The 12,584-nt window shown below is 35.5% G+C and overlaps 1 protein-coding gene across 3 annotated transcripts in view; it reads left to right on the top strand.

The window, feature by feature from the left end:
- Rab32 (RAS oncogene family member Rab32) overlaps positions 1–12,584 on the top strand; it is a 62,662-nt gene that overhangs the window by 31,095 nt on the left and 18,983 nt on the right. The window contains exon 1 of one of the 3 annotated variants that reach the window (XM_072010612.1): positions 11,386–12,307. The exons of the other annotated variants lie outside the window; for them this stretch is intronic. Coding sequence (XP_071866713.1) covers positions 11,968–12,307 — 340 coding nt within the window. The 5' untranslated portion in view covers positions 11,386–11,967. Of the gene's footprint in view, positions 1–11,385; positions 12,308–12,584 lie in introns of those variants that run through there. 3 annotated transcript variants of the gene reach the window in all.

Below are 12,584 nucleotides of genomic sequence, written 5' to 3'. Positions count from 1 at the left end.
TAGAACGTCAATCGTACGTCGTACGTTCCAATACATACGTAACATAGCCGTAGGTTCTTGCGAGTGTTAATCCTCGTTAATTTGCGATTACAACACTTGTCCCTGTTCCCTGGAAAGATAATTCCCTGACATTGCTGTTGCGAGGGAATTGCGTCCGCAATTAGATTTCAATCGACCGATTTCGAAGATCATTTTTATCATTTACTTTCGTAATCGTCGCAGTAAAAATTAGCGAAGTTACGTGAAAATGTGATAGAAATATGGATATTATAATTTGTCGAAGCTTGCAAAATTCACTTTAATATTTTCTTATATAGAATGAAATTTTAGTAACAAGCTAATGATTCGTTAAAATTTGTATCGTTTTGTATTGTATTGCATTATATCGAGACTTATACCTATTACAGTCTGTTAATTAAAATTGGTAAATGTAATAAAGTAAGGCCATGAAAAACATTGTGTTTTTGTATGATCGAAAGTTTAAACTGAACGATTGCTAAAATATTAATATAGTGATAGTAGTATTTATTTATGTATTTTTTTTTTACCTCCCGACTTTGAAAAACAGGATTTGCGATTATAATTTTTCTTTGAGGAAACGATATTAATTTTGCAAAATAAACGAAAGAAGAGAGCGACAACATTGACTTATCTTCAAATAAATAACTTAAGTAATCTTATTTAATTAAAAGAAACATAAGATAAAAATTCTCCTTATCGTTAAGATTAATAAAATACCGTTATTTAATAAAAATAAAAATAAATACATATATATAAATACAAATATATAAATACAAATAAATAAATAAATAAATAAATATTTAAAGTATAAAAAAACATCGTACCGATGTTGGCTGAAATTTTTACAAATAATAAAATTTGATAAATATTTACGTTTATATTCTTACTTAAAAAGTCTAGATTTTAATAGAAAAGTTGTATAACTAACTGTATACCATTCGTAATTCGTAGAACTAAAAGAATATGTTTCGAGGAGTGTAATTTGCAACTGTTATAAGTCAAATTACGCCGATGCAAATAGCAGGCTGATTGCAGGTAGACAGCATTATACCTAATAGTCTTCCAAGTTTCGTGAGACTTGCGAATCTGGATCAAAGATTTCTTCAGGTCAGGGTTTCAAAGCTAATAAGCCTTAAAAGGTCAAATGGTTTGGATGGATCGATAAGTGGTATAATGGTTGTTAAACCAAGTGAAACTTATTCTTTGCTACTCAACTGTTTGCGTCCATTTTATTCGCAATCTTAATATTTTCTTTGATAATTTGTTTGATAGTCACACAGAATTCCGATTCAAATACAAAATTCTCTAAGTCGAACGAAAAGAGCCATTGATTTCATGGAATAGAAACTTCTGCACGACATTTCGTAGAGTTTTGGATATCAAACCTAAAATTTGGAATTTTCTGGATTTCACAAAATATAGACTTTGAAGAATTTTAAATTGTATGGATTTTATGGAATATACATACACGTGCATAGATTTTATAGAAATATTTTGAAGTTCCGAACAGACTTTAGTTCCTTTTCGAATCGTAATTTTCACTGATGATCGCGAACGGTTTCACGCGGAGAAAGGGAATTCTGTTTTCTCGTGTAAATCCATAATTACGCTAGTTTATTGTCTAATTAATATTGTCAGGCTCGAAGTTCTTCTTTTGATCGATATAACATGACGAATTAATGGGGCATATGGCGATCGTCGTGGTCTATCGATCGTTTCTTCCTTAGAAGATTCTTTTCTTCATTTCACGCGCGTTGACTTGGAAACCTTCTCTCTTGGCGATAAATTAATCGGCTGTCGAAAATGTTTCTAACATCATTGACATCTGCGCTAACTATTCTTATCAATATCTTTCTTATAAATTCTTTTCACAAATTTCGATGATTCTTTGGTTTATAAACGAACCTTGTGTAACTTCTTTAACTGTGTACTGAGAAATGCATATCTTGAAATTTGTAGTTTCTTACAAATATTACTATATCATTGTTTCTAATAATATATATATGTAATATTATTGTAGTATAATTTTGTCAAATATTATTTTGCATGTTTCACATACTTTAGGAAGTTACGAGCTCTTTCTATCTTGTTTCAAACACGATATTTTCGATTTGACATAGTTTACAAAGTATAGTGTTCGTATGTCCCTTTTTTAAGTTTAAAGTACAATGCTTCAATTTCGTGAAATTGAAATATCTGTCATTTTATTTTTTAAATTATATTAAATGTACACATTTGTAGCACAGACTGTGCTAGGCTTTAAACTCACTACAATAAACAAATAATAATAATAATAATTGATAATAATTATTATTTCATTTTTCAAATACGAAAATGCTTTGTAACTTTATATCAGAAGTCTTCGACTGAATAAATCCGACATTTCTTTTCGTTAAAAATAAATAACAACGTAAACGATAAACATATTATCCGTAATTATCTACGATTCACATATTCATAATTATCTAACAATAATTCATAGTTGCGTACGATGTTTCACGACTAGCCAGGAATTCTATTCGCAAGGCAAATTATTTTACAATTGAAATCAAATTCAAAGGAACACGCTGCGTTTCGAGATTTAATATGTTCATTTTCCATGTTCCCTTTCATCGTATACATATTGTTGCATGATCAATATGCATATTATCCGTCGCATAATTTTACCACTTGATTGATCAACTTGTCTGTAATCTTGAAAACGATCGTTGTATTTTTACGCAGAAATAAGCTTTTGCCATTAATACGCTGTCGACGGATGCATCGTTGACAAACATCTTCATATGGGGAGGAATGACTGTTGTTTTTCTGTCGATTTGCATAATCGTTTACGTGACACGTTGTTCGATCTTCGTTACGAAGGCAAATTAAAATTCATATCTTTGTAATTAACGTGGAAAAAGAGTTGTTCGTAAACAGACTGGAAATTATAAGTTTTAATTTCGTTCTTCAATGTTTTCTATCTTGGTGCAATAAAAAAGTTGCTCTTTAAATCTAGAAACTCTAGTTTCTACTATCTTACCTTACAATCACAAGTTGATATAAAAATTCCTATTGGTTTATCAAGAGAATTTGTTAGGATAGGAAAAATCATTTGTAATTGTAAAAGGACAGTTACAAACTCTGAACATTAACAAAATTGATTTATATACTGACTATATGTACAAGGAACTGCGAACATTCTAAGAAGACAGCATGATTATTAATTTTGCAAGTTCTTTTATTATTGTTGTCTTTATTATATTGTCGTCTTTTATTATTGACCTGATCGTGGTTTTCATAGGTTAAAAGTTAAAAAGTATCTCAAACGTGAGCAATGTACGACTGAGCTACGTATGAAGTAAAAATATGGATTTTCAAGCTAAAATTACAAAATCCTCTCACGTTTAAAAAATGAACTTTAAAAGGTCAGAAACTACGTGAAAGTGACATAATCGATTAATCCATAGAAAGCAAGAAAAAACACGATCATTTTAATTCATATGAAAATACAGTGGCTGATGAAAGAAAGTTTAAAATTGATACATTGTGAATTTTAGTAACTTTCGTACTATAAATGTTTCACCACGTTGATAACATCTGTCCTGTGATATATACAATATTTACAATAATTTATATGCAATAATATGTGCGATATTTACAATACTTCATACACGACATTGCTCTTACTAAATGTAAATTTATAAAACCATGGTGTCTTCCTGTACTTCTTATTTTGCAATGTATTTTGTAATGTGTCTTTCTGTACTTCTTATTTTACAATATAAGCTTCCTTTTGTAAATAAACAAAGCATAAATTATCGTTAAAATCTCAGCATCCACTTCGATTCATAAATCAGTTCCAAGGCAATTCAGAAAAAGAATCGAAAAGAAGTGGTGTCTTTCTGTACTACTTATTTTACAATATAAGCTTCCTTTTGTAAATAAACAAAGCATAAATTATCGTTAAAATCTCAGCATCCACTTCGATTCATAAATCAGTTCCAAGGCAATTCAGAAAAAAAAATCGAAAAGAAGTGATGTCTTTTTGTACTTCCTATTTTACAATATAAGCTTCCTTTCGTAAATAAACAAAGCATAAATTATCGTTAAAATCTCAGCATCCACTTCGATTCATAAATCAGTTCCAAGGCAATTCAGAAAAAAGTCGAAAAGAAGTGGTGTCTTTCTGTGCTTCCTATTTTACAATATAAGCTTCCTTTTGTAAATAAACAAAGCATAAATTATCGTTAAAATCTCAGCATCCACTTCGATTCATAAATCAGTTCCAAGGCAATTCAAAGAAAAAAATCGAAAAGAAAAAAAAGAAAAAATTCGTCCTGGCTGTCGCGTGATAATCGCAGAATTCATATGGCGTGGCAACCATAGAGGCCGTGCGAATTTATCAGAATTGCGAAGAAAACCAGTATCTTACATAAAGCACCCCACGAGAGAACGGCGACATAACGATGACGATGACGGGAGAATCATAGACATCGAGGTCGTCCTTAAAGGATGTACGATGCTCCTCATCCTTGATACGTCGCACAGACCAAGATCGCTAATCGATGAAGCTAATTACATGACTCGAATGGGGAAAACAGGCTGACCGGATCGTAAAAATACGTTGACTAAACCTGCTTTCGTACCTTTGCCTGCAAATACTACGTTTTCTATCAAATCGTTATATAACTTCGAGGACGCGGATGATCAAGTAAATTTCTCAGATTTGCTTGAACTTGTATACCGGCTGCGCAAAACAAAGAATCGAATAGCCAAGTATCTATTGGGTTGGCAACTAAGTGATTGCGGATTTTGTCATTAGGTGGTATTGCCAAAATCCGCAGTCACTTAGTTGCCATCCCAATAGTTGTAACTGGGTACAGTAATCACTATAATTAACAATAGAAAATAATTGTAACCACTGGTTTGCACAGGTAGAGCGAGTTCATTGATCTTCCTCGGTTAATGGGCTAAAGTCTTCCCCAGTAATTACGACGAACATGTTGACAAACGACCGCGACCTTGGTCATTAATGGGCAACCATGGCCAGAAAATTACGATCTGACCTGATAATAACGTGTACAGCTCCGTCTTACACCGGTTGCGCTTAAGAGCGGTTTACATAAGCGCGGTGAGAGGATACACGATGGTATGTGGCACGCTTAGAAACTTATGTAACCCGCGAATTCCACGCGGATTCACGGAGGATCTGCTATCTTCCGATCTGGTGATGGCTTTACGCGCCGAATGTCCCTTTCGTGGTACCCGGTTCAGTCGGCCTCGGTTTGTTTCAGCGGCAATCTGATTTATTCTTGTCAAAATTATTTTTAAAAATTGATTATTATTTTTTTTTTTTATTATTATTATTAACCAATTAACTGGGGAATTTAGTCTTAGAAATGTGTCGTGGGGTTAGGTCGTGGGGTGCGTAAATAAATACAAGCTACGACGAGTGTACACGTCAACACGAAGAAAAGAAGAAAAGTGGGAAAGAGATGGTGGATGCACATGTATGCGGATTTGTAAGAAATTGAAAGATTTCGAAAGATGCAAAAATAGTGTATAATATAAAATAGCGTATAAAACATCCATAGAAGCAAATCTTCCCGCAGTTACGTTAATAAAAATATCTGTTGGAATACAACGATATTTCACGCATAGGCACAAAACCCTTACACAGACACCCACACAGGCATTTGAACAGGACACTTAACAGGTCATACTCATTACTGTATAGAGAGTGGGGTTCAAAGTATTTAAAAGATCATGGGTCACTACCTAAGTCTAGTCTGAGAGTAACTGGCCAACAATCAACAATTCTTGTACACGTTGTTAATTATATCACTCGCTTATATACATTTGGTTCTGTAGTTCTGTTTAATAAACATCACTGAATATTATTTCAACACAAACATTGTGTCCTCCAAAGATTATTAATTTTAACTTCAAGAACTTAAATTCTAACAATATCAATACGCAGAAACTTCCCCAAATAGAATGTTTATATAGTTGACGATTATTGTACAACGAAATAATAAATCTGAAAAGGGAAGCAGATAATGCTGTTGGTCAATTAAAAAGATTGGCGTGCGTTTGTCAATTAAGATTAGGGGAAGAGAAATCAGTTTTAATCTTCCTCTGGTTAGATCCGAACTCGCCCATTTTGTTGCGAGCTCCACTTTGAACTTTATCACTGGCTCATCCCCGTTCGTTGTTAATTAATTAACGGAATTACCAGTGGCCTGCAGCACGCCAGCCGGCGACACATAATTAGTGCATGAAAAGTGGCTGCAAGATGCTGTTTCGCATAAGACGAGTTCTATTATCGTCTCTGTGTTTGTGTATTAAACAGAGCAGAACTATTATTCTATAAAGAAAATCATTGATCGTCGTCTGAGATACAAAACAAAATGCAAATTTTTGCTATAGCGATTACCAATATCGCGGCGGGAAATTTGCTGATATTTTCGTTACGTGCAAACTTTACGAGAGTACGATACGATTTTGATATTTACTTTTGCTGTAATTTTAAAATAATTACCACTAAGGAAGGTTTAACGTTCGGCAAGATTAAGTTAAGATGGGATTACTAGGAAACTTTTATATCGAGAACGTTGATTTCTTTATCGTATTATCATAAATATTTTGATAAATAGAGAAAGACATAGATTTATGATACTATTTTTATCGCATTTAAAGGGAAGCAACGATTCAAAAGTTAATACATTTGCAAAGCTTATTTAATCATTCTTAATCCTTGGGTGTTATGCATCCAAAAGAATTTTTCGTTTAATTGTGAACATCGTTCATCTTAGATATATCTTTGTATCAGATATATCTGTTTTAGCGAATTTTATTGCTGAAAGATGAATATATTTGCTTGAAAAAACAACCGATATATTTTTAGCATTTAGATATCAAGTTCAGTGTGTAGTCACAGTCACGAGATTACAGATTCAGAGAGAAGATAGCTATAGTCGATTGAATAGCTCAGTTACTCAATACCTCGCTATCAATTTGATCAACTGACTCATATTCTCTTTGTATCTTTCCAGTACGTAGTCTACTTCATGTATCTTATCTTTCTATTGTATCAACCAGTTCTAAGAATTACTTCATTTATTCAAAACAATCTTAATCTAAATTGACAACCATCTTTAACCCCTAGGATATAAGTTAAATAAATTTCAAGCGTTTAATTCCATTAAGTCAGTCTAACTCTTCTTTATCAACCAATTTTAGATTTTTCGATTTTCCATCTTTTCTCCCTTCGGTTTTATGAATAAATTCCATCACCAATCCTGTCTCATTACCAATATCATACCTTTTCACTTGATTCTCTTCTCTTTAACTCTTCTTTATCAACCAATTTTAGATTTTTCGATTTTCCATCTTTTCTCCCTTCGGTTTTATGAATAAATTCCATCACCAATCCTGTCGCATTACCAATATCATACCTTTTCACTTGATTCTTTTTTCAGTTACCTATCATACATCAATGTTCGTTTTAACACAACAATATTCAAAAACACCAGACATACTGAAGTCAACAATTATTCTACTGCCAATAATCCTTCCATTTTATTCACTTTTTATTTATCACGAACAAACTGCTCAAAAACATCAACTTACTTAACACGAGCAAACTGCCCAAAAGCTTTGAACCAGTTCCTCCTATCGGCATTCATAAAATAGCAATGATCTTCCTACAAATCAACAATGATAAACATCTAAAAATTCCTCTACACTGTTACCCTAGATCATACTCACTTGCACTATCTATCAACATCCACAAAATTCATTCGAAGTATCAACTTCGCGTCTGCAAATCTAATGTAACAGTTCATACAGTTTCAAGCGTTTAATTTCTGTCTGCCTTACGTTGCACCTATTCTACTCCGACCGCTGTGTAGCAAACGAACGAAATGGTACCAATGTGCCAAACGAAAGCTACTGTCAACCAAAATTCAGGAAATTTATTACAAAACTGAAATTTCACATGCTTCGAATCCAATGTAACAACTTTCAGAAATCCTGATTTATTTGTGTCTGGCTCGCGTCGCATCTGTTCTACTTTCGCTACATTCCGCTGTCAAACAGAAGGCACCATCGACCAAAATCCTTGAATTTTATTACAAAATATAAATTTCACGCGCTCCAAATTCAATACGACATTTTTCACAGTTCGAAATTTTTAATTCCTGTCTGCCTTACATCGTACCTATTCTACTTTTTCTTCATTCCACCATGTACCACAAACAAAACCTACCAGCAACAAGGTTCACTAAACTTAAATTTCCCATCCTCCGAACCTGACACGATACTTTTCGCAGTTTGAACACAATTTTCTTAATTCCTGTCTGCCTCGTATTGTACCCATTCTACTTGGACAAAATTCCACCACGTAAAGAGGACCTGCCAGCAACCAAAAGGCAAATCACGCTCCATGTAATCCAAAACAATTAATTCTACAAAATCGAGCGGTTACGTAACGTGCTAGTTGTTCGTCGAGGTGGAGCCGAACAGTAAGCAGTGAGGGGACGATACTCGCATGACGGGGTCTTGTGGCTAACCGCGCGCTAGGTCCCAACTCGTGTTACGCCTACGTGTTGTCACGGTATCATGGATCTCGTCTAGCCAGGGAGGAAGAGAGCAAGAAACGCGCGGAAAACTCGTCTCGAGGCTGGTTAACGCGCGAACAAATGCGTTCTCGCGTACAAGTGGAGGGGCACCGTCATGCTCCTCCTCCGTGTATTGTCTTCCTTTAGGCATTTTTACGCGAGCTTTTAGTGTGGTTCCGCGCATACAACCAACAGTGTCGTGAATCTCTTCCGATTTTCCTTTCTCATCTTTTTATTTCTATTCTTTCTCTATACGTAGCGACTCTTCTTATCTTCTACCTGTTCGTCTTAATTTCTCCCAAACAGTGACTTCTTTCATCTCCCATGTGTTTTCATTCTTATTTCCTCTAAATATCTATCCTTTTTTATCTTCAATTTATTTTTCTCAATATTTTTATTTTTCGTTTTCCTTCCCCTTTCGAGTAGCGAATTTTCGTTTCTTTCCAAGTTTGATTGTTCCGAAGTGCTTTTGCGAAGCTTTCAAAGTGCGGGCGCAAGCGTACACGCGCTTGCGAGATGGGAAGTGCGCGCGACGATGAATGATCGAGCCGATCGAATTCCTGAAAGATTTCCATCGGTGAACACCTTCGAGGAACGTTGCGCACCATCGAAGCTTCGTGGAACGAGCTGGGTGACCGGATCGTCGGTTTGTCATCCTCTTTGCGCGTAACTGGAATTTCATTTGATTACAGGGAAAGAAATTTTGGCTTGTTTCTGTTACCCCGGAGTTTGGAATTATTGATCGATAGGGGTAGAATATTTGGCACCGGCGATCCATAGAAATATAGAGCATTAAAATACAGCGATACAATGGTGAATTGATACGAAACAAACAAGAAATCTAGACGTAGGCATATCACTTACGAAACATTGGACTTGTAACGCGTGAAGTATTAATATCTCTCTAACTGGATGATTAAATTTCGTAAGGAAAAATGATGGCAAGATTCTCGTAGAATCTATGACACGAACACATTTCAGATGTTTCGTTATAGATTCATTCATTTATTGTTCCTCCGACTCCTCAAACAGACTCTTCAGTTACTGTTCCGTGTAAAAAGTACCGAACAATATTTCGACTCATTTACAGCCCCTTAAATTTTACATAGAAATGGAGGTCAAGATTCCCCCAATCAATTTTCCATTCGGGGAAACTGTATACGATACAGTATTCAATATTCGAACGATGAATTCTGGAGAAGAACCTCTGCAAGTATTTTTTTTTTTTTCAAAGTTAAAATCTCTGCTGATGAGATATGCTTAAAACATTGTCTAACAGTAAGAAAGTTCTCAGTTTTAATTTTACTAAAGATATTTCATAATAGTTATAGCTGTAAAGATCTAAAATTAATTTTGAACGTTTGGAATAATGTAAGAATTGTAAAATGAAAATTCTCCTATCTTTAAAAAATTTACTGTTTGTTTTTACTCGATTTTGGAAACTTAGCCACAACAGAGGACTAAGATCCTAAAAGTTGGAATTTGACTTCAGAGGATAACATATTGATTTCACGTGTTGAGATACATACACTAAGACAGTGGTCGATTTGAATATTTCATACACAATATCCGATCGATGACCTCTCCTGGAATGTCACACAGTGTGTAGAAGAACCCAGAAACCCTCTACCACTGTACCCAGAAAACAAATCACGAATTCTACTTCATCCTGCGATTCCCAGGCTTCTCCGTTTCACTAGGTATCTATCTTTCATCTCCATTCGACTGTACGGTCTATCGAACCTACAAGGCGTTGCTTTCGACGAACACCCATAGCTTTTGTATTAATCATACAAGTGACAGAGGAAGAAAGTAGAAACTTCAAATTACAGTCGTGCATGTACTGTGATAGAAAGAACACATATGTATGAAATAACAAAAGAGAAAATAATAATAAACTTAAATAACAAAGGAAAATAATAAGAAACTTCAACTCGTATCCGTGCGTAGAATTACATTTATCTGACCACGTTAGGGAACAAACGATAAAATCCACATAATTCACGTAGTAAGCATCGACCGACTGCCTGCATTGCCTCAAATTTTCTCGCGTAATAGGAATTTACGTTCAGATAAGTAGATTCGGTACGCAGGAGATCATTTAGTCAGACACTAAATAACATTTTGTTCGATATGTAAGTATAGCTTCATTTTGTAACTATAATTTTTCGTTCGTGCAGAAGAAAATTCAGACAGGGATCCACATTCAGAAAAGTAGATTCAATCGATATATAATCGGACAGAAACTAGAATTTCGTGCGAGTAGGTAGAGTTGCATTGTATCTACAACGTTTCGTTCGTGCAGGAATTCGTGTAGGAATTCACATTCAGATAAGTAGATTCAGTGAGTAGTTTACATTCAGATAAGTAGAACAGTCAATAGTTTACATTCAGATAAGTAGATTCAGTCGGCACCGCGTTCGAACAAGTAGATTCGGTCGACATATAATCAGACACTAACTAAAATTTCGTTCCAATAAATAGAGTTGTATCGTATGGAAATTTATTCTATTATATGGAATTGGGAAAAATAACATTCAAACAAATACCAACATGGTGGCAGTTAGGTCCCTGATATTTCCTGGTTCTATATAGAATTTTCATTAAAAACATTCTCTTTTACTCTCCTTAATTAAACTATACGTAGTTTCCCCACAATGTATAATTACATTTTTAATATATATTAATAACATTGCCTATGGGTTCGGAACAAGAACAGAGCCAACGTAAATCTTAAAGCGTGTCGTAAAAGACGACTAAAAGGGAAACTCATTATTTAAAGAATGTAAAGAACCTTCTATTCAAATTTTCGAACGAGAAATGTGAAACAAAGAAATGGGATAAAAAGGGAAATATTTTGGAATATTTAATAGTAGGTTCTCTTACGAAAATTAATGAATTTAATTAATTAACTTATTAATCAATCTAACGTGATTCTCGAATGAATCTGAACCTAACGTAATTTTCTATCATACTAATCATACAAATCTCTCTGTCTCTCCCTCTCCTACTTTTTCGCCATGGCTCCTCCCTGAACAGACATCGTATTCGCTCTTCGAAACAGCAACATATGAAAAGAATAGAGAAAGGAGGGGGAAACGTGTCGGATTATCCGGCGACCGGCCTGATCGGACCTAGAAAGGCGGTTGTTCTAAGGTTTCCGCGTTTGGCGTAGGAAGCCAGCCCGTGGACTGGCTCGTGCCTTGACAGAGTGAGACACAAAAACATCAGGCCGAGAATCCGTCGTTGTGGATCGTTAAACGTCGTTAAAAATCGACGCCGGTGTGCAAACGTACGCTACATACGTTATACTCCTACCACTTTCTTCGCCCCTTCTACGAGGATGGACCGTAACGAGAGCGCAAACGAGGGCGGAAGCTCGCCGGACACGGTGATCGCGCGCTCCTCGTCCGAAGAGGAGCGGAACAGGTTCGCGTGCAGCACTTCCGGCGAATACGTGACCGTAGGTGACAGCAGCTCCAGCGTGGACACGGTCACGAGCGTTGGAACGACGACGAACGTGGCCACCGGTGACCCACCGGCCGCGGACGATAAGAAAAAGGGAAGATTCGGAGCTTTGAAGAGCAGCTTCCGGAAGGAGGGAGGATTGTTCAAGATTAGGAGGAAGAACAGGCAGCTGGACGAATCGGCTGCCGAGCCTGAGCTGGATGTCGAGGAAAAAGGTTTATTTATTTGGCTTGTGCCTCTCTCCCTTTGAGTTGTTTGCGCTCGAGCAGGATTGTGGTTATGGGGAGTTTATTCTTGTGGTTGCTGAAGTTATTCTTCTTTTCTTCCTGGTTTCAGGTTACGTGTTGTTCGAAGGGTTGTTTTTTTCCAGGGTCGTGTTTCTCTGAGTTAGACACAGATCGACTGTGATTGGTATTTACGCAGAGGAGAGTTTGCAAATTTGCAATAATTTCGGTAATCTTTATCGAACTGATAGATTGACTTTTATTACAC

This window comes from Bombus fervidus, chromosome 9 (genome assembly GCF_041682495.2).
Source record: "Bombus fervidus isolate BK054 chromosome 9, iyBomFerv1, whole genome shotgun sequence".
Lineage (NCBI taxonomy): Eukaryota > Metazoa > Arthropoda > Insecta > Hymenoptera > Apidae > Bombus > Bombus fervidus.
Note: the sequence above shows the minus strand (reverse complement) of the source record. Positions and strands in the feature narration are given on the sequence as shown.